Here is a 27,772-nt window from a genome sequence, read left to right as displayed (position 1 = left end):
TTGATGTTTCTTACTCCAAGGAAACTTCTTGACCGAGGGATCAAACCCAAACATAAATGTCCAAAGTTAAGAACTAAATTAGTTCAAGAAGAAGAATCCTGATAAAATCTTTCATTAGAGAGTATTCATAGTTCTGTAAAATTTTAGAGTTAGGGAAGCCTTTACAGGTCATACAGTAAAGATCTCATGATTCGTAAGTGAGAATGTTGAGGTCCAAAGTTTTTGTGGCAAACTAAAGAGAAATTTCATTCATGAGCTTTGGAAATTAGGAAGTTGTGGGTGATTCTTGTGGAAGGGCAATTCAGGGCTGATGCTGGATGACAGGAAGAAAATGCATGAGCTGGTCATAAAGAAATTGATAAACAGATTAACCTTTCAAGAAATTTGACAGTTGGAAAGAGAGAAAACAACCCAATGAGAACCAGTGCAAAAAAAGTCAATAAAAAGAAGGTTGATTGATTAGTTTGTTGGTTGAAGATAAATATTTTAACAGATTTGTAGGCTAGGAGATTATGTTTATAAGCCTATAGGAGCTAATTAAAGGGAGAGAGTAGAGTTGACGAAATCTAAGTTCCAGAGTAATTACCATGTATCAAGCTCTTCACATAGATCATGTTAATTTAATTTTTGCAACAATCCTACAATGTAGGTGCTGTTGGTATCCTCATTTTTACAGTAAACAAAATAGTGTGTGAACCTTTGTCTTAGCTCTGTTAAGTCAGTTCTGGAAAGAAGGAGGATGTAAAGGAAGCTAAGGGCCCCAGGGAATATGAAGAGTGTCAGCACTGTCGGTGGTCTGTACCTCATCAGAAATATTGAAGGCAAACTCATCTGATAGAAGAGTTAGGAGGGAAATTGAGGCCTGAAAAGAATGAAAAAAGTGTGAGGATTAGGCTATTAATGAGCCAAAAATATCATCCAAAGGCTGTGTAGTGATGGTAGTTGAGGAAGTGTACAAATTCTGGGACTTCCCTGCTGGCTCAGATGGTAAAGAATCTGCCTGCAATGCAGGAGACTGGGGTTTGATCAATGGGTCGGGAAGATCCCCTGGAGAAGGGAATGGCTGCTCATTCCAGTATTCTTGCTTGGAATATTCCATGGGCAAAGGAGCCTGGAAGGCTATAGCTCAGGGGTTCACAAAGAGTCAGACACGACTGAGTGATTTTCACAAGCTCTAGGGTCAGTGTTAACCCCTCCTCCTCATTTAGTAACCATGAAACATTGGCCAAGTTACTGAGTGTCTCTAAAGTATTGTATGCCTGGTGGGGGCGACACACACATCTGACCACATATTAGTCTGTTTTATGCCTTTAGGAAAACCTCTATCCTGCTTATTCTTCGTTTTAGACTTTTAGACAATTCTCTGTATCTAGTTTTCTCCATGACTTAAAATTGACTTGCCAAACTTAAAAAATTTTGATGGGAATTGCACTGAGCATATTTATCAGTTGGGAGAAGATTGACATTTACATGACATTGAAGCTCGTAATTCATGTACATATTTTCCATCTATTTATGTCTTGTTTAATGTTCTTCAATTAAATGTTATAATTTTCTATATAAACCTCCTGTACATTTTGTTAAATGTATTTGAGGTGCTTTATAGTTGTTAATTGAGAAGGCAATGGCACTCCACTCCAGTACTCTTGCCTGGAAAATCCCATGGACGGAGGAGCCTGGTAGGCTGCGGTCCATGGGGTCGCGAAGAGTCGGACACGATGAGCAACTTCACTTTCACTTTTCACTTTCCTGCATTGGAGAAGGAAATGGCAACCCCTCCAGTGTTCTTGCCTGGAGAATCCCAGGGACGGGGGATCCTGGGGGGCTGCCGTCTATGGGGTTGCACAGAGTCAGACATGACTGAAGCGACTTAGCAGCATAGTTGTTAATATGAATAAGGAATTTTTCTTTCATCTGATAATCTTTCCCTAGTGATTTTGGTTTTTGGTGCAGTATCTTTTCTCAGCTTCTGAATGACTTAATCTGTTTTAGAAGTTGTTTATTTTTTGGTTGCCCCTATTATCTCTCCTCACTCCTCACTTTTTTTTTCTTTGCTTGGCTTTGTTTTTCTTTTTCTCATGTTGGAAGATTATCTCAGCTATCTGATTATCCTTGACTGTGTATTTATATATAAAAGCATGGTCCTCAAAAGTGACTTGAAGCTCTCTACTAGGGTAGATGGACTGTTTGAAAGGTCATGTAATATGTTAACCAAGGATGAGCCAGAGTATGACCGCTTTTCCCCTTGGGGTGAGAAATTTAGCCTCTGACCTTCTGGCAGTTTGAGAGTAGAACTGAAGGAGAATTAGAGGGTGGGCCCAATAGTTTAATGCATACATTTTTATCTGCCTTGTACCCCTAATGAAACTGGTGTCTGAGTTCAGAACCCAGCCACTGAATTTTCCAGAAACTAAACCTCACTGTGACTATACTAGGCTGCCCTGAGCTGGAAGGAAATGGTTTCAGCTCTTCTGTGTGTAGATTTTTCAGCCAACCTGGCTCTTTTTCAGTCCCGTGCAAAACTAAGTCCTCCTTCTGCCTCTGGAGGAGTACAAGTGTTATGTGTAGGTGTTAAACCCACAGCAGGTCTTCAGAGTGAATTGGCTCCATTACACTCGTGATTTCCAACCCACTGTCTAGCCCCTACAAGCACTTAGGATGTAACTCTCTCTGCCACTCTTAAATCAGTCGCCCCTTCTTCCCTCGGCATCTTCTGAATGTCAGCACTCCTATCTACAGCCTATTCTTTTTTTTCCTGGGGCTTGAAATGTGGTCATTTCAACCTCGCTTGGGAAGGAGAAGAGATGCGAATCTTTCATGATTCCTTATAAATTTTATATTACATTTTCCGGTGGACATTGTTGGTGCATTAGGAATTTAGTTTTGTGTATTGATCTCATTGTACAATACGATTTTTGTATGCTGATCTTATTTCCAGCCACCTTCTTGATTCTCCTTATTGTTTCCATTGTTTAAAAAAATTGATCCTCTTGGGTTTTCTAGTAAGGCGATATATTTATAAAATAATGACAGGATGACTTCTTCCTTTCCTATTGATTTCTCTTGTATTGTTTTGGTGAGGACCTCATATAACAACATAGAATAGTTGAGGTGATGTTGGCCATACTGCTTTTATTTGTGATGGGAATGCTTCTGATATTTCACTATTAAATACAATTTTCATCATAAGTTTTGGAGAGATAACATTTATGAAGTACGAATGTTCTCCTTTATTCATAATATGTAATGAAGATATTTTAAGTGATAACTGGAATTTTGTCAAATTCTTTCACATTTACTGATATGATCACTTGGCTTCTTTAATCTATTAATATAATAAATTATATTGAGGTCATTTTTAATATTGAAATCATCCTGTTTTAGTGGACACACTTTTATTTGATAGTGATTTATTATCTTTTTCTGTATGTGTAGATTTTATCTTTTATTTAATACTTTCACATTTATGTAGAAAAGTGAAAGTATCAAAGCTTATAGTTTTCTTGTTCATTTTGGTGTCATTGTTATACTAGACTTGTCAAATGAGTCAGGTACATCTAATTTTTTTCTTATTTTTTTGACCTGGTAATATTTTATAAAATGGGGCTTATGTATACATTTGTTAGAATTTACTTGTAAAATTTTCTGCAATTTTTATCAGTCTATTACCTTTTATTGACTTTCCGTTTTATCTAAGATTAATTTTTTTATCTCTCAGTCCAATTTAGATCATTTATGTTTTCCTTGAAGAATGTCCATCTTACGTAGGTTTTCAACTTTATATGTACAGTCCTGCTTTCCTTTTATGATAATTTAAAAAATTTTTATATTCCCAGTGTTACTTGTCATTCTCCTCTGCACTCAAAAAAAAAAAAATCACGATAGCCAAAGATTTAGCTGCTTTATCAGCCTCTCAAATCAGCTTAGATTTTATGGATCAATTTTACTATCTTTAAGATTTTTCATTTGTAATTTTTGCTTTTGCCTTTGTTAAATTCCTTCTGATTTCTTTAAGTGGCCTATTTATTTTCATTTTCTATTGTTTTCTATCTAAGGCTTTTACAACCCTGAGTACTGTCATAGCAAAATTGCACATGTTTTCTTTTGTTTTTCAGTTCTAAATAGTTTATAATTTGGATGCTAATTTCTCTTTAAATCATTAGTTATTAAAAGTGCCCCCCCAAGATGTACAGAATTTTAATGTTGATTTCTAAATTCATTGTACTATAGTTTGTGAAAATGTTCTATATGTTATCAAACTTCTTAAGTTTATTTTATTCTCCTTTCTGTCCTAGGACTAGTTAACTTCTATAAATATTCTGTTTGTATTTTAAAGAATTGCACATGTTCTGTTTCTTATCTATAATATTAAAAAAAGATTAATCACTTTTATGATTGTCATAGTATTCCATATTACTATTTTTCCCCACTTTTTCCATGACTTTCTGAGAGCTATAGGTTGTCTTTCATTTTAAACTTAGTTTGACATTTATCCTTGTGGTTTTCTCAGTATATCTATATATTTGCTTCATATGCTTTGGAAAATTTTTATGAGTTTCATAGAAATATGTTACTTTGGAAACTTCTTTATGGCTTGCTCCTTTTGTCAGTATGAAAAGTCCTTCATCTCTTTTAATGCTCTTTTCAATGTTAACATCGTGACATCTGATTTTTGCATATTAGCATTTGCTTAATGTAGCTCTTTCATCTCTTTATTCTCAGTCTTCCTATGTCATTGCATTTGAGGTCTCTTATAAATTCATTACTGGATTTTTTTATCCAGGATAAAAATTCTTAACTTTTAACTAGTGAATTTAAAGCATTCCCACTTATTGTGATTTCTGTAATTGGAAATTTCTGTATCATCACTTGATTTTTCTGTTTATTATATTTTCTAGTTGTCCTTTTGCTTACCTTTAATTGGACGATAAATTTTTCTTAGTTCTATTTTTCTACTCTTTTTCAAATATATTATTTGTTTCTGCTTTTTGTGGTAACCTTAACATTATTAACATAGATGTTCAAACATGCTTTTCTAATCTAGAGTTAGTCGGTATCTAAAATATCCCTGCAAATAAAATAAGACTGAGTTATTTTTGGATATAAACTGAGTTTTATATCCAAGTGGCTATATTACCAATATATATTTTATTGTTTAATAAGCATTTGCTTAGACATAATATATTTTAATATTGATATTCATGAGACTAGCTTTTGTCTCATTCTGAACTTCTGGATTTCTTATTATTATTGGTTTATATTGTCTAGAAATTCTTTCAGAGAGAATCTTAAGGTAATAAACTTCAAAGTTCCTTACCATTCTAAAAATGTCTTTATTTCTACCTCTCCTTGTATAATAGTTTTGCTATGTGTAGAATTCACCAAAGTTATTTTCCCTTAAAATGTCAAAGAAGTCTATTGTCTTCTTGTATCCTGGGTTGCTCACAAGGAGTCTGATGTCAATTTGATTCCTATCCTTTTGTAAGTGATCTTTCTTTTGATTCTGACAGCTTTTAAGATTTTCTCTTTATTCTTAATATTCACAAATTTCATTGCAATATATCTTAGGGTGTGTGTACGTGTGTGTGTGTGTGCGTTAGCTATCTTTCAGCTAAAGAATCTTTAATGTTATTGAGAAATTTCCCCATAAAATTTCTTTAAATGCTCTTCCCAAAATTCTGTTTTTTTTCCCCTCTGAAAATACTTTTAAACAGATGTTGAACTTCTGTTCCATCCATATATCTTAAATCTCCTGCTTTCCATGTCTTAATCTCTGCTCCTAATGGGTAGCTTTAACCCTGGTATTCACCCTACCTTCACTGACTTTCTGTTTTTCAGGCACTCCTGGTAGCTAGCCTATCACTGTTTACATATTTTTCTTTCCAGTTATTTTATGAAACATTTTCTATTGTTCCTATGGATTTGGGATGAAGAGTGTAGGTGAACTCTATAAGTATAAAGCACCCTCAGTTTGCCAATTTAAGTACCTCTCCAAGTTTTCTAGCATTTGCCAGCAACACTCGTCATTTGTAGAGCAGGACCACACTGCGGTTTGGCGAGGAGTCGAAGAATTGCCTGAAGGGCTGGAGGGGCGAGTGAGTCTTGTGTTCGGAGCAAGGGGCTGGGCACTCCCAGCTGTGGTGGAGCTGACAGCAAGCACACAGGCTGAATAAGAAGGCAGTGTGGGAGCCGAGTCACCTCAGTGTGCCTGGTGGTAGGAAGAGGTGAGCAGATGGCAAGATGTCAACACTTACAGAGAAGGAACGTCAGCGTTTGACTTTATAAGTGACAAAATCCCAGTACCGCAGGATCCAAAGGATGGTTGATCTCTGTGGGTTACCGAGGTGGGACTTAGGTTCTACCAGAGAAGAAATTAAAAAATCCTGAACCCCAAACTTAGAATAGGGGAAACTGATGTAACAAATGTGCAAATAACAGACTTTACTTGAAGACTGCTGTTTATAAAAGTTGTACTTTAAAAGACAGCTTAGCAAATGGATCGGTAGAAAGATCAGTGTGTTTTTCATGAAGTGCAGGATCTGACTTTATACTGACCCTTCATATGATAATGAAGCCAAATGTATCTCCTTCTCTCTCCCAGCATCATAGGTTTTTGCTACACCCTTGACTTTAGACCTCTCAGTTCACATATACACTTTCCTTAGGTTGAGACAGCTTAACTCCATACTTGGAGAACTTTCTAGTCATTTATGAATATTCACCTGACCATAGTAGAATGCAACCACCCACAGGGTCTTACTTCTCTACTTACTGTTTATTCCTCCTACATGTTGTGGCCATATCTTTGTCCAGAGAGACATGAATTATTAAAATATGAATGTCAATAGCCCCAAATTATTTTTATTAGTCATATGTCAATTTGTATCAGAATTAAAGGAAGTCCCAAAGTAACAAACATAATACAGAGAGAGCAAATTAAAAGTCTCTGTATTGAGATCTTGAGCATTTTATTATTTCTTACAAAATTTCCATGCATCTAGCACTTAGCATTTAAATAATTCAGCATTTTACATTGTTTTAGATAACCCTGTATTGATAGTTTATAAATCAAGAAACACAAGCTACTGAGGTGAGACAAAAGGATGGAAGGAAACGAATGGTGAATTAGAACGTGTAACTAGTTCAGGAATTGAATGGAAAAGTTATCTTTGAAGTTCAAATCTGTAAGAGACTGCAGCTTGGGAATGAGCAAAGTAATCAGCCTGCAGATGTTTTAACTTCAACTTGGAAAAAAGCCTCAGTGTCGCAAGTACAGAAGGAATCAGAGTTGGGTAAAGCTCCTACATTCTGGCTGAAACAGGAATAAAGTGATGAGGAAGAGGATGCTGGAAATCCATGACTTTCTCAGGCTTAAAATTATTAGTTTTCTAAGAATAAATTTAAGCACCAAGTATATTTAAGTACCACGTGAGATAAGGAACCCCATGCTGAAAACTGGTAACACCTTTTTTTAGTTCTACTTAAAATATGACTGGTCATAATTGGTTAAGCACTTGCTGAGTGCCTAGTATAGTCCTACTCAGCGTCTGTTTATTATCCCTCCTCATTAAAACATCCTGATGAGATAAACGTGATCAAGGTCTTTCTGTAGGATAAGAAGGGCTGAGCATCTGGTGAATATTGAAAGAATAAAAAATATGAATAATTTGACCTAAGATATGAAAGACATTTGACTTTAGCAGCAGATCAGAGTAGAGGGAGAAGGGAGGGGCTGTATTAATACTTTTATTTCTTTGTTATGAGTTTTTAGTGATCTTTTTTGTAGCTCTGTGTTTTCCTTTTTTCAATTTTTGGAAATAACCAAGACTGAAACTGACCAAGAAAAGTTCACAAAGACTTTCATTTTAACAAGATTTACACAAAGAAATTATACCAGTGATGAAGTAAGTAGCAGCCTTTACCAAAATGAAGCTGCTCATCTTTGCAGATGAGTCATAAGTAACTAATGGTGACACATTTAATTGATTAACTTACACGAAGAAACATATCTATGAAATCATGGCTGTGTACTGCCCGTGACTCAATTAGTTTTTCAAAACAATTTTATTATGATGCACCTTATAATATAAGAGCACAGAGCAATGTGTTAAGTACGTGTCTTCCCAGCTGGAGCAGTGGTAGAAGCCACCTGCCAAGGCAGGAGACGCAAAGAGACGGAGGTTTGATCCCTGGGTTGGGAAGATCCCCTAGAGAAGGAAACGGCAACCCACTCCAGTATTCTTCCCTGGAAACTTTCATGGACAGAGGAGCCTGGTGGGCTACAGTCCATGGTGATGCAAAGAGTCGGGCATGATTGAGCGACTGTGCACACACACAGAATGTATTAAGTACTTTAAAATACATATGTTACTTTTGTCCTAGGCTATTAGCCAAACCTCATTTTGTACTTTGCTCTTATGCTTTGAATATCACATGTGTATAAATAACCACATGTGTATAAAGCAAAGTAATTTTTTTCTTTTGAAAGACTGTGGCGATATAATCTGAACGTCAGCAGATAAAACAGCAAAGCACTATTGGTTTAAAAGGAGGGATAAACAGTGTAGCCAAAAGAATTATGCAAGATGTCTATAACTTAAACCAAAGAAAGGACCATTCCCATAATTATGATTCAAGAAAAAAAAATTAAGGAAAGTAGTAATTTTAATCTCCCTTGAGTTTAAATTTACATTCGGGCTTCTTCTCATAAAAAATTGAACACACAAATGAAATTAGAACTTTTATTCTGTAAGATACTGTACAGCTTAAAGACTCCACAGTTTCTAATTTCTGTAAACAATTACTCTGTCACAAAGGAGAAGCAGATATTTGAAGTAAAAGCAATGAGTTGAAGATTAACAACACATGATCGCCCCCATGTTGAGTTGAGTCTTTTCTGTTTCCACAGAGCATCTGTACAACCACCACAGCATTTTTGCACTTTTTCTTCCTGGCTTCATTCTGTTGGGTTTTGACTGAAGCGTGGCAATCATATATGGCTGTAACTGGAAAAATTAGAACACGGCTTATAAGGAAACGCTTTTTGTGCCTTGGATGGGGTAAGCATATTGCTATTCCCTTTTCTGCTCTTGTTAAAATGACTTTGAACACTGCTGTAATGAATGAAGTTGGAAACTGTGATTATCCCCAGGCTACTTTTCTTTGTGTCTAATTCAGTATGTCGAAGTGGAAATATAGGATGCTAGTCATTTTGGAACGTTCTTTGAAGTTGTGGGACTTTAAAAAGCAGTGAATACTGGATGGCCATGTAGCTGATCAGTTGGTAATCAATAGTGCCCACGTGATAGTAAATGAGACCTAAGATATCTACAGGCAAGAAATCAAAAGTATTCTCTACTACAGGTTCTGAAAATGCAAAATGTCTTAAGAAGTTCAGTGCTCAAAACATGTTTTTGTCATATACACTAACCTTGCACTGCCCACATGAAAGCTTTGAAGAGTTCACTTCAAGAGAGCTATTCTCAACACAGGAGAAAGCCGTCTAGACCATGAATGAAACCACATGGCTAGTCCATGGAGTTCTCAAAGGAAACAGAGAAACTGCTGATAGGCTGAGGATGAATTAATTTTTCATTAGAAAAAGTTCCTCTCACATTGCCTTATGTAATGGGAATCTGGAGGACCTATACATTCCAAAGGGCCAATTCTAAAGTTTAACTGGAATTAATGAATTCATTTAGTTTAATTAGAATTAATTAATTAAAAAACTAGTTTTAGAAAAAGCTCAGGATTTTTTCATGTTTGCCTTTGAGTTTCAAAAGACTGGTACTAAAACAAAGTGGGGAAATTTGGACCAAAGATATAACAAATGAATGCTAGAGGGAACCTACAGAATCACAAATAAGTGGACTTATTACCATGTCAAAATAATCATGCTAGAAAAACACAGGACCAAGAGCACAAAGGTTATCCATCAGATTTCAGCCAGGGGCTGTTGTGTCTGCACAGGCAAGTGGTAAAACCGTTAAGAAGAGACTGGAGAATGCAATATTCTTACACTGTTACACTTTTAGTCTGAATTTCATGATAAAGACCATCTAAAGCTGGAATGGTATTGAATCAGGGTTTGACTAGATCCAAGAACTACAGTATATAGGGAAATGAAGACTTCCCTTGAAGTATAAAGAATAGCAATTTATAGGAACCTTAACTACCTTATTTAACATCATTACCGAAGGTTATCTTGAGGAGAAGGGTGTAGAGCTTTACAGGGTCTGCAGGTTTACAGCTAATACTAAACTATTCCGGGTAGTGAAAAAGCTAAACCAATGGTTCTAGGCTGTGAGGAAGTCTGAGAGTGGGCAAAATAGTGGCATATGAGTTTCATGATGGCAAAGTGCAACGTAATAATTTAGAAAAAAAAATTAATCTAAGTTATATGGAATGAAGACTGTTTGCTTTTCAGCTTAGGGCCCAGAAGAGAATTTTTTTCTGACAAACTTGGTTTAGTCAATCAAAAAAGTCAACTATATGAAAAAGGAGAAGAACAAGGAGGAAGAAAAGAAAAAAGGAGGAGGAGATATTTAACATATGTGTGTGTGTGTATGTGCATGCACATGTGTATATATTCACATGTATAAATATACATACACACACATATACTTTATATATTTATATATATATATATATGCGCGCGCGCACACACACACACACACACACACTCACAGGCCAGTACTTGTTAAAAAAAATGTTGTGTCCCTTGGAGTTCCCATCATTTAAACCTCGTGAAGGAGTGTGGTATCATTTTTAAATTTCCAGAAGAAAACAGTCAGAATAAGGAAAAATGATAGGAGGGAAAATGATGAGTGGAGGGGACACAGGTAGATGATCAGAAGATGAACTTTTCAATCAGAAAAAACAAGCATGGGCTTCCTGAGAAAGAGGCATGGTCTTCTAGAACTTAAAAAAAAAAATTAAACAGCTTAGGTCAGACTGAATCCCACTCACCAAACACAGGGAGTATCTGTTGAACTTGAGCAAGGTAAGCATGACTCATAGAAACATAAAGGAAAAGATGTCAGGTCAGAGTTGCTGCAGGGATGCTGGCACTTGAATGCCAAGAGGGACTAAGACCCAGAGTGTTACCTACCTAGAGGTTCGTGAAGAAAAATTGGCAAAAATCTCTGACCTTCATTCAGGATTGTGCCTCAGGACCCTTAACCTTGTTCCTACATTCTTGTTAGTATATTAAATCATAAAGAGTTAAATGATGAGATATATTTTTTCTGTCTTATTATAAGTACACTTGATGTGGATCAGCATGAGGTCAACTGTACATTCCACTTCTGTGATATTCCATCACCCCAGAACATCCATTTTTTTGCCTTTCTGATTTTATAGCTAGAAATTCCTTTATAGGAATGTAAACCCCTAGGGAAAAAATAACTTAAAAAGATATACTAAATCTCTGTTATGAGTTTCTTTTAAACTCATGTCAAATGCAGTGGTAACCTAGCAACATCAGAAAAATGCACTGACTTAAAAACCCAGCTGTCATGCTCATATCTTTGTACTTGGAAGAAATCTTATAATACTTTATGAAGGGACGTGTCCACAGGAGGTCCCTCCAGTTTCGGTGTCCAGGTCTGCCCTGGCTTGCCGGAGCCCAGGTGCACAGTGGCGGTGGCGAATGTGATGTGTGACAATGCTTTCCTTGCAGGTTTGCCGGCGTTAGTGGTGGCCACGTCTGTAGGCTTCACCAGGACAAAAGGATATGGCACTGATCACTAGTAAGTCTGTCCACAGTGATAAATCTTATTTATAATTAAGTAAATAGTCAAATATGCTGCGTTAGTCTTGGCTGGCACTGCTGATGGCTTATACTCTCTCACTGAGTCATGAACAGTGGTTGAAGTCACTTTATGAGGAATGATGTAAGGTGCCTTAAATGCACAAAAGTTCGGCATTAAATGCTGCAGGGCTGTTCCGAATTCTTTCAATTTCCCATTTCTTTGTAACACCAGAGTCTTAATTTCTTTCTTTCTTTGAAATTAACTTTTGTTGTAATATAGTTGATTTACAATGTTATGTTAGTTTCTGCTGTACCGCTAGTGAATCAGTTTTATATATATATACATTTCCACTCTTTTTTTAGATTGTATTCCCATATAGGTCATTCCAGTATTAATGATTAAGTAGAATCATAATTTGTAAAATATTTCTATATTTACTTTGCATGTTCCATCTCAGATGCATTTTTAAAGACCTGGATAAATCTTGACACGTTTACATTTTAAAATAGGACTCTGATCTGAGCTTCAGATTTCACAAATGATAATATATACTGGCAGCAGCCACGTTTTGTCATGATACTTCAAGTTTTGTTACTGTATTAGGGAGATATGTATTCAAACTCAAAGGCCAGGGGATCAGTAGACCACATTATAGAATGCCCGGGCTACGGAAGAAATTAGAAGGGAGTAAAGGGGGATGTGGTACCAGCCTACCCTAATCAGACCTGTAATACTGAGAACATTCTGTGGGAGAATTTGTCAAGTTTATATTTAATATTTCAAATATAAAGCAGTGCACTCTCATATTTTACTTCTTCTGCTCTTTAAAGTAGAGTAGACAGTTGAGAAATGGGGAAGAGGATGGCATCTTGTTAGAAGCGTAAGTCTTAAAAGGAGATGTCCTATTTAATTGTCCTCAGGTTTGAGATAGGAATTGGGGCTAATTAGGCCCTTGGTGGGTTCATCTAAGTGGAAAGTGTGCCAAGAGACACCACTGAACCTGCTATCCAAAGGAAACTTCCGAAGAATTGCAAGAACTCATATCATCAGAGCACTTGTTTTTCTCATACGATCTACAGCGTGGAACCGATAGTGTATGATGCAGAGCTGTCTTCCTATAGCACCGTTACCTTTCATCTATTATTTTTCAAAATAGCATGACTCTTTTTGAAAGCCACTGTGGTAGGGCTATGGAAAGAAGTAGGATTATAGATGGCATGGTTCCAGCTCTCAAGGAGTGTATGATTGAAAATGAATGCAGTACAAGCAGGAGAGTATCACTTTGAAGATGAATTTACACAAAACTTCGGGAGAAGTTTAGTGGCGGTCTTGGAGACCCCAAACTGAAGTGTTCTATCATACCTAAGGGCTTTTCCTCCGGGTATTTTGTTTTAAAAATAGATATTAAATTGTTGATCTCAAAGTGGGAAAGTAGAATTTTATCAATTTCCTGTTATGAACAAGGAGCAATAACTAGATGCAGACTTTGAAAACACACACACACTGTTTTACATAGTAACATTCACTATTAAGTGTATATAATCCTGTGAGTTAACCAATGCATGAGTCATGTATCCACCACCACAACCAATAAAAAGTTCTTAGAGGAGGAGAGAACAGTATTGCTAAGTGTTCTTTTTAATAAGTTTATTTATTTATTCCGGCCGTGCTGGGTCTTTGCTGCACGGGCCTTTCTCTGGCGGCGGTGAGCAGGGGCTCATCTCGAGCTGTGCTGTTTCTCACTGGGGTGGCTTTTCTTGTTTCGGAACGTGGCCTCCAGGCAGCGAGGGCTTCAGTGGTTTCAGAATGTGGGGTCAATGGTTGCAGCTCCCGGGCTCTTGAGGACAGGCGTAATAGCTGTGGCACACAGGCGTAGGCACTGTGGCATGTGGAATCTTCCTGAGTCAGGGGTCGAACCTGCGTCTCCTGCACTGGCAGGTGGACTCTACCACTGAGCCATCAAGGAAGCCCCAGGTATTGTTAATGGTTGATCGTTGTTCATTTTGGAGGCAGCATGCTGATTCAGGGGACTGAGAAGAGGTCAAGGAGAGGTGCATGAAGTGGTAGACATGACTGTATCCGGAAGACCTCTTGACAGTCCTTTGCTGTGACAGAATGAGCATTTTTACCTAAATGGTTACTGTCTTTGTCCGTGAAAACCTGCAGCTCTTGGGGAATCTACTAATTGAAACAAACACAGCTACACTTATTTTTATTCAAAAGCTTATCTTTAGTGATTTTTTTTTAGCAGTCTGGGAAAAAGTAAAATTGGGAGAAAGAAAAAAAGCATGCAAAATGTAGATTATCTGTTCCCTGCAATGATGGCTTTTAAAGCAGTGTCTTCCACTATCTCAATGGCCTCAAGGAAGAACAGGTAAATGGCACGTATAAGATTCTAAAAATACACTGTTCCTGCTTCAGAGTATACTTGAAAAATTCCGTAATGGATATAAAGCAGCATTTTGCATAACTTAAGAGTTACCTTTGTCCTGAAAGTCACTGTAAAAATCTCACTGCAACAGTAATTTGCGTAAAATTTTTTAACTGCCTGACAGTAAGGCCTCATAATCAAAGTTTCTTTTCTGTGAGAGGTATATGGTATTTGTTACTCATGAAATGTGCTAATTTTAGCTTTATTCCATATCTTCCATGTGGTTTTAAAAAAACTATGAACCTTTGAAATATGCCAGAATTCCAAGAGTAAGCACATAGTCCAAACTGTTTGTGTCACACGTTAGTGATCTAATATGTGTCACTAATTGGTGCTAGTTTTTATCTGATGTTCTTTCCAGCTGCTGGCTCTCTCTTGAAGGAGGTCTGCTCTACGCCTTTGTGGGACCTGCAGCTGCTGTTGTCCTGGTAAACACCAAAATCAGCTTAATTGTTTTTCTTAACAAAGAAAGTCTACTTTGCTTCCATTAAAGTGACACTTTGGTATTGATTGTGCGGAAATTTTAAAGTTTGATGAATCGTTACTTAAATTTTAATGTTGATGTCTATCCAGTGCCTTATTATGCTAAAATATTCTTATGTTGAAGCCTGAAGAATATTAAGCATGGGAGTATGGGATTTCTGTTTCAGGAATTTCACATTTGTGAAGAAGTTTGAGTAAGTTTCGGTAAATTCTTCCTTGTTAGCATATAGAATTTCCTCATTTATTATTATTTCACCTTTATACTTTCATAATATGATCTACATAATTATTGAGATCTCATAATAATAACTGGGGCTGACACCAAATATCAACAAGAAGGTGTATGTTCCTGTGTCAAAGTTTCTCCTCCACACTGCTGCAGATGTTTGTTTTTTTTTTCCATTTATTTTTTGCTGCAATGTTTTGAACTGGACATTTCTTTGTTGTGGGGCTGCCCTGTGTATTTATCAGTACCACTGGCATCTACCTGCTAAATAACAATGATACCCTTCAAGTTGTAATAATCAGAAAATGTCTCCAGAGATTTTGCAGTGTTCACTGAAGGTACAAATCACCCCCCTCTAGTTGAGAACCCCTACCATATTTATGCATGAAGTTTTACAAATTTTTCTTTTTTGAATCACAAAATAATTCCTTTGCATGTTTACTTATAGGAATGTGAAAATTTTCCACTAACTTGCCTTTCCTCTGTGTCTCTGAATTTATTGATTACAAATCTTTCTTATCTAATAAGTTGTTGAGAAATGTCAGAGAAAAAGGAAACAATCTGAATTAAATGCAAGGATGCATTTCTCTGTACAATCAGATTTCTAATTGAAAAGCTACCTTTTCGATTATTGAACAAATCATTCAATAAGTTGGAAGCTGGAGATATTTTTTAATAGCTCTTTGTGGTTTTTCTTTCTTTAAAGTTTTTCTTCCTCCTCTGAATTATAAAAGGGAGAAGAAACTGTTGGTGATTTACAAGAAAATCTAGGCATGAGTGTTAGAAGAGCATAGGAAAACTAAAACTATCAGGCACAGTTCTATCCACTGCATTGAATTTTTATTTAATCAACTGAATTATTTCCCTAGGCTTCTGGATTAATATACACATAACCCTAAAGTGAAGAAGCAATGAGTATGTGTGTGATTGAAAGACAAAAGTTCTTTGGAGTGGTGATGAATTCTCTCATGTTTAAATTGTAGATTAATAGAATCCACAGAATACAGTTTTTTTAGTTCAAATAATAGATATACGAATATGAGTCAGCCTTTCTCTTGATCAAATGGTATCTTATTTGGAAGCTTTGAAGTTGTTAGGAAGACACTTTCTACTTCTTTACCTAACAGTTTCTTTGGATCTTCTTTACACCAGTAATTAAGCAGATTCTATCTGTATATTCCATCTGCTCAAAGTATATTGGAGAAATAGAAGTTTCTTTTTTATCAACTAGTATCCTGCTTCATTTAAAGCAGATTTTTCACAAGCTACTAGTTGCAATGTACAGGCTTCACTATTTGCAGTGGGTGTCGCAGCAAGATTCTTTTGACCGTGGAGGGTAAGGGGCAGGGAGGCAAAAAGGGGAAAATATTTTTCCTTGATTATCTTGGTTTCAGCATTGTACTGGATTCCTTTATCAGGAAGTGCCAGCAGGTTAGAGAACCCAGCGCACTTATAATAAAGCTGCTACAACTAGACCACAGCTCTCTCTACAGCTATTTACAATTTGACTTGAGGAAGATGAATATGTGTCATTTCATCTCAGCTGTGTTATGCAAGAGACCTTTTAAATGGGTAGAAGAGTTTTAGAGATGCTGAGACTGGTTCAATAGAGCACATTATAAAAATTAGTGTAAGTGTCCATCTGAAAGGATGCTGGTGAATTGAATAGGCTTTACCCTTTGTCTAGAAAAGCAAGGTGCATTAAATGCCCCCAATCTCCTGGGAGAAAACAGTTGCACAGCACGAAGAACTGAGGCGTTCTGCTCTCCCAGTTCCGGGCAGTGACAAACCTTAGCACCTTTGCCTGGCAGGACTCACCCTGGCTGCACATTGCAAGACATGATCTTCTGATACCCAGACATAGTGTAAAACTCATTAGTCCATTTGTCTTATTCACGGATGATTCAGAGAGAAGAATGCTAGATTGGCATAATATGGCAATTTAAAAGTTAGGCCGTTCAATATTAATTTCCTCAGCGTTAACTGCAAAGCATGAACATTAAATGGGCTGAATGTACTTTAAAATATTCAAGTAACCCACCTAGCCAGCTCACGAGAATCCTTTAAGAGATGGACTCTAACACTACTGTTAAATTGCCCTATTTTCCTGTATGCACTTATGAAATATTTGAGAAGGGCTTCCTGTCACTACTGTTGTGAGTACATAATTCTGCCAAGGTTGTGAATGGATAAAAGTGGTGGATTCTTGGGAAAAATCAGGGACCTGATTCCCTTCAACCTTTGTTTCTGTCTGACAGGTCAACATGGTGATTGGCATTTTGGTATTTAATAAACTTGTTTCAAGAGATGGGATCCTAGATAAAAAGCTCAAACACAGAGCCGGGTAAGCTGCAATTGGTGGATTTTGAAGGGTCTTTACAGCGCGTCCCACTCACCAGTCCCAGATCACCGACTGCCTTTGACTGGGCCTTGGATTTTGTTCTTGAGAAACCGGTGTGTATGGTAGACTATGCCATTCGAGCTTCCAATGGGCTGTTCTTAAGAGGTGTCAGCAAAGTCTGAAAATAATTAAAAAGTCCATTACGAAAATCTGGATTTGTTTGTGTATTGCCTGTTTGTAAGATAAGAAAATTAAATGTTAAGGCTAGACTTAAAATAATTATTCTTGGGTGAGAGTCTCAAAGACCTCCTAGTTTTAGTCACAAAGGAGAGGAGGATAAATTGAACCCAATTTCAGTATAGGACACGACAGAATAAGGACACACAAACCTTAGTAGGGCAAAAATACTGCATTTCATTTGTTCATTGTATATATCAGAAAAATTCTTCACTCGAAATAATCAGGAAACACTAGTTTTATCATACATTCATTTTTATGACATTTTCACTATGCCTTGCTAGAAAGTTACTCATAATTTTCACTTGCACATTTTAACCACTTATAAAATTTTTCAAAGTATCTCCTTTAATTTTACTATTATTATAATATCACCATATCTAATGACTTAATAACATTTCATAAGCAGGTTGATAGCAGCTTTTTAAAGTTATATCATTAACTCATAAATTTGTAAAACCTTGAATGAAATAGTAATGTCTTTGAATTTCCCTTTGTATCTTTTCTTATAAAAAGTTTATAGCTTTCTCCTTTCTGTTTAACTGTACCCCCATTCAAAGCTTACCCCAGATGTTATCATTTCTTTAAATAATATATGGTATCCTTAATAGTCATAGTATTTTATCACTGGCTGGTGAATTTTAAGCTGTTCATGTGTTTATAATCTACATAATAATTTAAGAGACAAGATGGTCTGAGCATTTTCCCCCTATTAAAAGATTAGGTTTAATGGCTTTTAGTATGAAGTTGGATATCATTCAAATCCAACACTAGAACTGCAATGATGTAATAAACACATAATTGGTGGCTCCTTTCTGAGAGGGAATCACTTCCCATCTGGAAGCCTCTTTCATTTCAGATAAGTCTCTAAAGCAACTTTAAACAGGCAGACTGGAACTTTCACAGACACTGAGCTTCCTATGCCATTTAAACTTGAAACTTTCACACTATTAATCGATAGTCTGATGTATGGTTAAAACGAGCACAGCTACTTCAGTTGTTTCTGCCTAGGTTAATCATGTTAGAATAAGTTGTTCATACTGAGTACTGGATATAGAAACTCATTTCTGCCACCAGCAGTGTAAAGTTGTATAATTACTTGCTTAAATTGAGGGTGGAGTGGGTTAGTGGTTAAGATAAAGCTTTAAAGTAAAAGAGAAAATCATGCTTAGTATTTAGCTCTGCAGTTTCTTAGCTCTGTGTATCTTTGGGCGTGGTATTTCATCTTTCTGCAGCTCAGTCTTCTTACCTATAAAATGGAGGTAGTAACTCTTGCCTCACGATAGAGTATATGAAAAAAAATGTGTATAAAGCATTCACTATAGTATCTAGCAAATAGCAAGCAAGCACTCACTTAGCATTGATGACTCTTGTTATGATGGGTAAGTTGAAGAAGCCAAAGCTGGACAGCTTGTTTGCCAAGGACCCTGAAATTCTATCAAGCAAGTATCCATGATTCCACCATTCATGACACTGAGCCAGAAAAAGAGATGAGATTATCAGAATAAGCATAATGCTAAGGATTTATTAAATTCAGTCAGTATTTTTTTCTCATTTGATTGTTTTGTATGTAATACACAGTTTGATTCATGTAATTCTTTGTAAGAGAGTATGTAGGTTTAGGAGAAATGACATCATTATGAACATAGAAATGACAATATCATTATGAATAATTTATTCAATTTACATATTAATTTTAAATTAATTTCAATCTGCATATTAATTTTAAAATCCCTATTTCTAAAAATGTCACAGAAGATACATCTGTTTTACTGGGAAAACTGAGTCAAACAATTTTTTTTCCTGGTTCAAAGGCCACTACTGGAGAAATAGAAATAAAGTTAATACAAACTAAAAGAGCAGAATATTGGTTACTGTCCAAAGAAGAAAAGGACTATTAATAAATTAATTACTCTAGGCTTAAATTTCTTTATAATAGAAAATGCTATTTTAGCTTAAAGATTGAAATTTGCTTTCTATTCCGATGTATGATTGAATGAATTTTTCCGATCTGAACATTTGCAGCTAATTTTTAGTTCCCAGAGAAGCAGTGAGGCCAATAATACAGATTTCAGTGAAGAACAAATAATCAGAATTATCTAAAGAAGCATTGGGCAAGAAGCTAATTGATTAACTTAATTGACTCCCTAATTGTAAATATAGACCATTTCAGGTTATTTTAATATATATATATACATATATATATATATATATGTATATATATATATACTCATATATATATATACATATATATATATATATATATACTCATATATATATATATACACTCACATAAGTACATATATACATATGCATATATATATATATATATATTTATACACCAAGTGTTTCTTTTCAGACATTATAATTTGGAATCAAATATAGTACCAACATGTTCTATTGTATCAACATATTTCTCCTCCCATTTTACCTACTTCTTTATTTCCTTTCTTCTTTTCATCATCAATTATTAGAAACTGCCAAGCATATAGTTTATGCTCAGTAAAGATTGATAGAAGAATGGGTGCATGCATATTAAAACAATAATACAATAATTTGACAAGTTTTGTAATACCCAAACTAGAGTAACTTTTTCTAATACATAAAGTATAGTTAGTTACCAAAGGGGAATTTATTGCAAATATCAACATATCTTATATAAAGTGATATTTGGAAAAGGGAAAATAAGATAAAATGACATGTGTCTTTTTAGAACATCTCAAATAAGATATTTCATTTTCTCCTTTTTTCCTGCAATGGAACTTTCTTATCTACTGTTACAAAGTGTATAATGTGAAGAATATTGGTATAGGCATTCTCCTGGGAGCATTGGCCACTGAAGCATTCATGAACCAAACTGGGTAGACTGTTATTATTTGGAAAAGTCTGAATACTTGTGGCTAGTACCTTTGCCCTAGGTTGAATTGGTAAAGTGAATCATATTCTTCACCCCCACATCTAACTCTGAGAGTTTTGATCTTTCTCATGGGGTCTACTGATTAATCTGCTTACTTAATAACTTTCAGATTTATCTTCTTATCAAAGTTCAATTCACCAATGAGGGCACCTCTTTAAAAGAAACCAGACATTCTGAATTATGAGCCCCTTATCACTTTCTATGTTCTGCCATTTTTAGTTTAAACATGGTACTACAGGTCCACCACAGTATTAGTTTTTTAAACAAATGTACTGGGAAAACCTGATCAGTTCAGTTCAGTCAAACTCTTTGTGACCCCATGGACTGCAGCACACCAGACCTCCCTGTCCATCACCAACTCCCAGAACTTGCTCAAACTCATGTGCATCAAGTCAACCATCTAAGCATCTCATCCTCTCTCATCACCTTCTTCTCCTGCCTTCAATCTTTCCCAGCATCAGTATCTTTTCCAATGAATCAGTTCTTCACATCAGGTGGCCAGAGTATTGAAGCTTCAGCTTCAGCATCAGTCCTTCCAATGAATATTCAGGATTGATTTCCTTTAGGACTGACTGGTTTGATCTCTTCTCAGTCCAGTTCAGTTCACTTCAGTCCGGTCACTCAGTCATGTCTGACTCTTTCTGACCCCATGGACTGCAGCACACCAGGCTTCCCTGTCCATCACCAACTCCAGGAGTTTACTCAAACTCATGTCCACTGAGTTGGTGATGCAATCCAACCATCTCATTCTCTGTCATCCCCTTCTCCTCCTGCCTTCAATCTTTCCCAGCAATGGGGTCTTTTCCAATGAGTCAGTTCTTCGCAAGAGGTGGCCAAAGTATTGGAGTTTCAGCTTCAGCATCAGTCCTTCCAATGAATATTCAGGACTGATTTCCTTTAGGATGGACTGGTTGGATGTCCTTGCAGTCCAAGGGACTCTCAAGAGTCTTCTCCAGCACCACAGTTCAAAGGCATCAACTCTTCTGCGCTCACGGTCCAACCCTCACATTCATACATGACCACTGGAAAAACCAAAACTTTGACTAGATGGACCTTTTTTGGCAAAGTAATGTCTCTGCTTTTTAATATGCTATCTAGATTGGTCATAACTTTTCTTCCAAGGAGTAAATGTCTTTAAATTTCATGGCTGCAGTCACCATCTGCAGTGATTTTGGAGCGCAAGAAAATAAAGTCTGTCACTGTTTCCGCTGTTTCCCCATCTATTTGCCATGAAGTGATGGGACCAGAATGCCATGATCTTAGTTTTCTGAATGTTGAGTTTTAAGCTAACATTTTCACTCTCTTCTATCACTTTCATCAAGAGGCTCTTTAGTTCTTCTCTTTCTGCTATAATTGTGGTATCATCTGCATATCTGAGGTTATTGATATTTCTCCTGGCAATCTTGATTCCCGCTTGTGCTTCGTTCAGTCCAGCATTTCTCAGGATGTGCTCTGCATATAAGTTAAATAAGTAGGGTGACAGTATATAGCCTGACATAACCCTTCCCCAATTTGGAACCAGTCCATAGTTCCATGTCCAGTTCTAACTGTTGCTTCTTAACCTGCATACAGATTCCTCAGGAGGCACATCAGGTGGTCTGGTATTCCCATCTCTTGAAGAATTTTCCACAGTGTGCTGTGATCCACACAGTCAAAGGCTTTGGCATAGTCAGTAAAGCAGAAGCAGATGTTCTTCTGGAACTCTCTCGCTTTTTTATGATACAACAGATGTTGGCAATTTGACCTCTGGTTCCTCTGCCTTTTCTGAATCCATCTTGAACATCTGTAAGTTCTTGGTTCACATACTATTAAAACCTTGCTGGGAGAATTTTGAGCATTACTTTGCTATCATGCGAAATGAGTACAATTGTACGGTAGTTTGAACATTCTTTGGCATTGCCTTTCTTTGGGATTGGAATGAAAACTGACCTTTTCCAGTCCTGTGGTCACTGCTGAGTTTTCCAAATTTACTGGCATATTGAATCCAGCACTTTCACAGCATTATCATTTAGGATTTGAAATAGCTCAACTGGAATTCCATCATTTCCATTATCTTTTCATAGTGATGCTTCCTAAGGCTCACTTGACTTCACATTCCAGGATGTCTGGCCCTAGGTGAGTGATCACACCATCGTGGTTATCTGGGTCATGAAAATCTTCTGTGTATTCTTGCCACCTCTTTGTCATATCTTCTGCTTCTGTTAGGTCCATACCATTTCTATCCTTTATTCTGCCCATCTTTGCATGAAATGATCCCTTGGTATCTCTGATTTTCTTGAAGAAATCTCTCGTCTTTCCCATTCTGTTGTTTTCCTGTACTTCTTTGCATTGATCGCTTAGAAAGGCTTTCTTATCTCTCCTTGCTATTCTTTGGAACTCGGCATCCAAATGGGAATATCTTTCCTTTTTCTCCTTTGCCTTTCGCTTCTCTTCTTTTCTCAGCTATTTATAAGGCCTCCTCAGATGACCATTTTGCCTTTTTACATTTCTTTTTCTTGGGGATGGTCTAGATCACTGCCTCCTGTACAATGTCTTGAACCTTTGTCCACAGTTCTTCATGCACTCTGTCTATCAGATCTAATCCCTTGATTCTATTTGTCACTGCCACTGTATAATCATAAGGGATTTGATTTAAGCTGTACCTGAATGACCTAGTGGTTTTCCCTACTTTGTTCAATTCAAGTCTGAATTGGGCAATAAGGAGTTCATGATCTGAGCTACAGTCAGCTCCTGGTCTTGTTTTTACTGACCATATGGAGCTTCTCCATTTTCAGCTGCAGAGAATATAATCAGTCTGATTTCGGTATTGACCATCCAGTGATATCCATGTGTAGAGTCTTCTCTTGTGTTGTTGGAAGAGGGTATTTGCTCTGACCAGTGCGTTCTCTTAAGAAAACTCTCTTAGCCTTTGCCCTGCTTCATTCTGTACTCCAAGGCGAATTTTGCCTGTTACTCCAGGTATCCCTTGACTTCCTACTTTTGCATTCCAGTCCCCTCTGATGAAAAGGACATCTTCTTTTGCTGTTAGGTCTAGAAGGCCTTGTAGGTCTTCATAGGACCGTTCAGCTTCAGCTTCTTCTGCGTTACTGGTCGGGGCATAGACTTGGATGACTGTGATATTGAATGGTTTGCCTTGGAAATGAACAAAGATCATTCTGTCATTTTTGAGATTGCACCCAAGTACAGAATTTCGGACTCTTTTGTTGACTGTGAGAGTCACTCCATTTCTTTTAAGGGATTCTTGCCCACAGTAATAGATATAAAGGTCATCTGAATTAAATGCACCCAATCCAATACATTTTAGTTCACTGATTTCTAAAATGTCGAAATACAGGGAAAGTCTGTATATTACACAAAAACATCGCATGGTAATGAATGAGAGAACACAGAAGATTATTTCAAGGTGTTTTTGAAATTTGATTCAAATAATTTCTTTTTGTTTCCTCCTAAGAGGGTAAGGTTCTGTTAAACCATTCATTTACAAAATACTCTTTTCTAAAGAAAAATATGTCAAGTTTTTCTACATAGTGTGACTTTGCTTCTATGAGATAGTAGATTGAATCTGAACTTACCTGCAGAATCCTATAGAGTTGAATATACCATTTAAAAACTATTAGGTTTGAGTCTGTGACAAAATGTTCAGAAAGAACGTTTTGAACTTAGTTACTGTATTAAATGTGTCTTATGAAAGCTAAACTACCACTCTATTATCAACTAATAGTTCATCAAATTCATCAACCTTTATATTCAGATCATCCTAAAATATAGGCAATACATTGATGCTAAATGAAATGTCAAAATGTAAATATGTTGGGTTAAAGGCTACATCTTCCTCATAGGACTAAAAGCTTATAATATATATCTCCTTATGTTGGACTTCTGAGATACCTCTGTGTATTTCAGAATGTTTTAATTCTGTAAATGTTCCTCCTGTAAATGACATTGAAAATCTTTGAAACTAAGAATCCTTACCTGTTTGATTATCAAGGGTCTGAATAAAGGGTTTTCACTGTATGTCCACACAAATACGTGCTTATATTTAACTCAGTGTATTGGACAACTTTGACCTGTAGATACAAGGGCCATTTATGGTATAAATGATCAAAATATGCTTTGCATGTAACAAAGGCCCATATTATTAAGAGGTAAATGTTACAAAAATAATATGGAGTGTAAATGCATCTTTAAATACGACCAAGAGAATTCTTCTTTGATAAATATGCTTTTCATATGCATGAAATCATATTTAAAAGCTAACTTATAGCAGCAACCTTTTTTTGGTGACAATTCAATATTTTGTTCTTTTTGTGGGTGTTCTGTTTGTTTGCAGTCAGATGAGTGAGCCTCATAGCGGTTTGACGCTCAAATGTGCCAAGTGTGGAGTAGTTTCAACAACAGCTTTATCAGCCACCACCGCCAGTAACGCCATGTTAGTCCCAATCATTTACATCTTCTTGTTACAAATCTTTTACCGTGCATGTGAGAAAATGCTATGATGGAAAATAAATCATATTCGCTAATATTAGAACTAAGAACATACTTAAATGTTTGTAATTTGCAACTGCTTTTATAACTATTGTGGGATTGCTTATCAAAAAATAAGTAAAACTGTGGAATCTTATCTGCTTTGTGGCTTCCAAGTTAATATCTTGGTGCCACATACAAGAATGCTTTGTTGAACGGGGATTAGGTTATGGATGGCCTGAGGCGTACATGCAGCTACATAATGCAGCTCCTTCTCTTCCACCAGGGCGTCTCTCTGGAGCTCCTGTGTGGTGTTGCCCCTTCTGGCTCTGACGTGGATGTCTGCAGTTCTGGCCATGACAGACAAGCGCTCCATCCTGTTTCAAATACTTTTTGCCGTGTTTGATTCATTACAAGGCTTTGTGATAGTCATGGTCCACTGCATTCTTCGAAGAGAGGTGAGAAAGATCATTCTTGCAAGAATGAGGAATGATACTCAGAAGAGTATTTTCCATGTTAATAAATAGGATATTTTCTTTTAATACCCTGGTCTTGAGATTAAAGCTGGTCTCCTCTAAAGACAGTTGTTTGAGAGTCAATGCTAAAGGAAAAAGTTAAGGCAAAGGGGGCTCCTTGGACTCTGAAAGTGACAGATTAAAACAAATGGGACAAAACAAGGGGAAACACCAGCAGAGGTGCCGAGAGAGGCTATGATGCAATCACGGGTATAGATAAGAGGGTGGGCAGCCTATCTGTAGAAGATAATTTGATGCTGTTTCTTAAAGCTGTTCCCTAACTTGTGCTTCTACACACAGCGTAACCCCATTCCTCAAATTTAACTAATTTTGTTTTAGATAGAAAATATTGGAGATGAATGAGCAATTCTTTTGTCTCTATACTAAGGTGTGATTAAGGTTACTCAAATGGGATGATTTTGATATGGATGTGATGCTTAGAAAACACACAGACACACCCCAAAAGTGGCGACAGTGGAGCGTGATGGACGGTCCCCAAGGACTGTAGGTCTATAATCACAGCATTTCTCCAGGTTCTGGTGAGGTTTGCTGGTAGCACTGAGAGAAGGAAGTCATCCTTCATGAACTGAGACTGACTTGCACCAAATCTATCCAGATGAGTGATGGAGTTCACACTTAAATTGTTTAGGGATGAAATATTGTTTTCCAACTGGTGCAAAAATTATTCTGCGTGCTTGCAAGCACCAACACGGTGTTTACAAGGTTTCTGAGTCATTTTAGTGTTTACTCTGGGGATGGTGGTGACTAAAACACACAGTGACACAGTGCCATGCTAGTAATTTTGAGAAGATGGTACCTACTGTCATTTTCTATTGTCTAGTTTGCATGAGAACTTTATTATGATGTGCATATTGTAAAATGACACATGTGCATCTGAGTACACATCCCATAGCTTTTACAGTGATGTGTGAAGGTAAGCAAAGTTTTTAACGTCATTTACCAGATGAGGAGAAAAACGTTTCTGAGCTCCTTTAGTATAATACAGATGTCAGCCATAAACTCACAAGTGTATTCCAAGAACATTGTATGATGAAAAACAAGGAAAACAGAAGAATGACTTCACATTGCAAGGGGAAGGGGAATTTCGTCACTTAAAAAATCTGATATAGCTTACCATTGCCAGGAAATCACAAATTACTACCTAGAATATCAGCATTAAAAACCTTTTAAGTGTTGAATTTTTCATAGACCAAAGTTGCATAAAAATGTTCTTCTCCGACCATAACTATTGAAAGGTTGTTGCTGAACCACAAAAAGATGCGGAGATTCTTGGCCTATGGAGGAGAAGAATTCAATCCAGGGCCAGAGACAAGGCTTGATCACTCAGAGCTTTTGTGTAATTAAGTTTTATTAAAGTATGAAAGAGACAGAGAAAGCATCTCACATACACATCAGAAGGGGGCAGAAAGAGTACTCCCTTGCTAGTGTTAGCCATGGAGTTATATACTTTTAATTAGTTATTACAATGAATCAAAAGAATGTCTCAAGTTTGTGAAAATTTTATCAGACCCACTCCCACAATTTACATTTTAGGATGACAAGATTAGAATTTAACAATAGAAAGATCATACCAGACCCACTCCCATAATACATTCTAAGATATCAGGATTAGTCAGAAGGTTTTCATGAAGGAGAAACTGTCCTTCCAGCCCTCCACCTGGATACATTGTTGTTTTATAATCCCTAGTGCAGTTTAAACTGAGTTGTGTAATTGACTAAGACTAAGGAATATAGAGGGAAAAAAAGTTTATCCTTTTCTCCTCCTTGAGAATTCCAGACTCCTATCTCCACTTCGAGAGCCCCAGGCCCCTTTCTCCTCCTTGGGGACCCTGGACTTCTTATCAATCTGCCTAGGAATTGACTCTCTCACCATCCTGAGTCTTCCATGTTAATATTATCTCTAATATGTTTATGTAACAAAATTGTTTGAAGTGTGTGGACACGATATTTTTTTGATTGATGATTCAGGATGAACAATGTGGGCTGTAAGGAAGATACATGATTTATCTGCATGAGATTTTCAGAAGATATTAATACTTTAGGTGTTAAAGAGGAGAAAATATCCCATCTCTAAATTAAGTCTTTATTTTTCTTCAAGAATAAGCTCTCTAAAAAGCCTTAGGCTATGATCAAAATATTCAGGTTTTAAAGTGACAGATATTTTGTTGGCTGATTATCAGATTTGTGCTGCTTACATGAAGAAAAATACTTGGCACAAAAATTCAGTTCCACCAGAACTTTTCCATACTTGCTAATTGGATTAAAAATTATCAAAGACATGAATAAAGAGTTCAGTTCAGTTTCAATCGCTCTGTCATGTCTGACTATTTGCAACCCCATGGACTGCAGCACGCCAGACTTCCCTGTCCATCACCAACTCCTGG

General features: G+C 36.6%; 1 protein-coding gene across 3 annotated transcripts in view; it reads left to right on the top strand.

The window, feature by feature from the left end:
• The window catches only part of ADGRB3 (adhesion G protein-coupled receptor B3), an 856,417-nt gene that overhangs the window by 781,857 nt on the left and 46,788 nt on the right, over window positions 1-27,772 (top strand). For 2 of the 3 annotated variants that reach the window (XM_070450226.1, XM_020897092.2), the window contains 6 exons: window positions 8,909-9,059; window positions 11,681-11,750; window positions 14,546-14,612; window positions 17,152-17,237; window positions 24,719-24,817; window positions 25,139-25,310. In XM_070450226.1, the coding sequence (XP_070306327.1) occupies window positions 8,909-9,059; window positions 11,681-11,750; window positions 14,546-14,612; window positions 17,152-17,237; window positions 24,719-24,817; window positions 25,139-25,310 (645 nt within the window). The remainder of the gene's footprint in view (window positions 1-8,908; window positions 9,060-11,680; window positions 11,751-14,545; window positions 14,613-17,151; window positions 17,238-24,718; window positions 24,818-25,138; window positions 25,311-27,772) is intronic. The other variant, XM_070450225.1, reaches the window with a different exon arrangement.

Source organism: Odocoileus virginianus, chromosome 19 (assembly GCF_023699985.2).
Source record: "Odocoileus virginianus isolate 20LAN1187 ecotype Illinois chromosome 19, Ovbor_1.2, whole genome shotgun sequence".
NCBI classification, from domain to species: Eukaryota; Metazoa; Chordata; class Mammalia; order Artiodactyla; family Cervidae; genus Odocoileus; species Odocoileus virginianus.
Note: the sequence above shows the minus strand (reverse complement) of the source record. Positions and strands in the feature narration are given on the sequence as shown.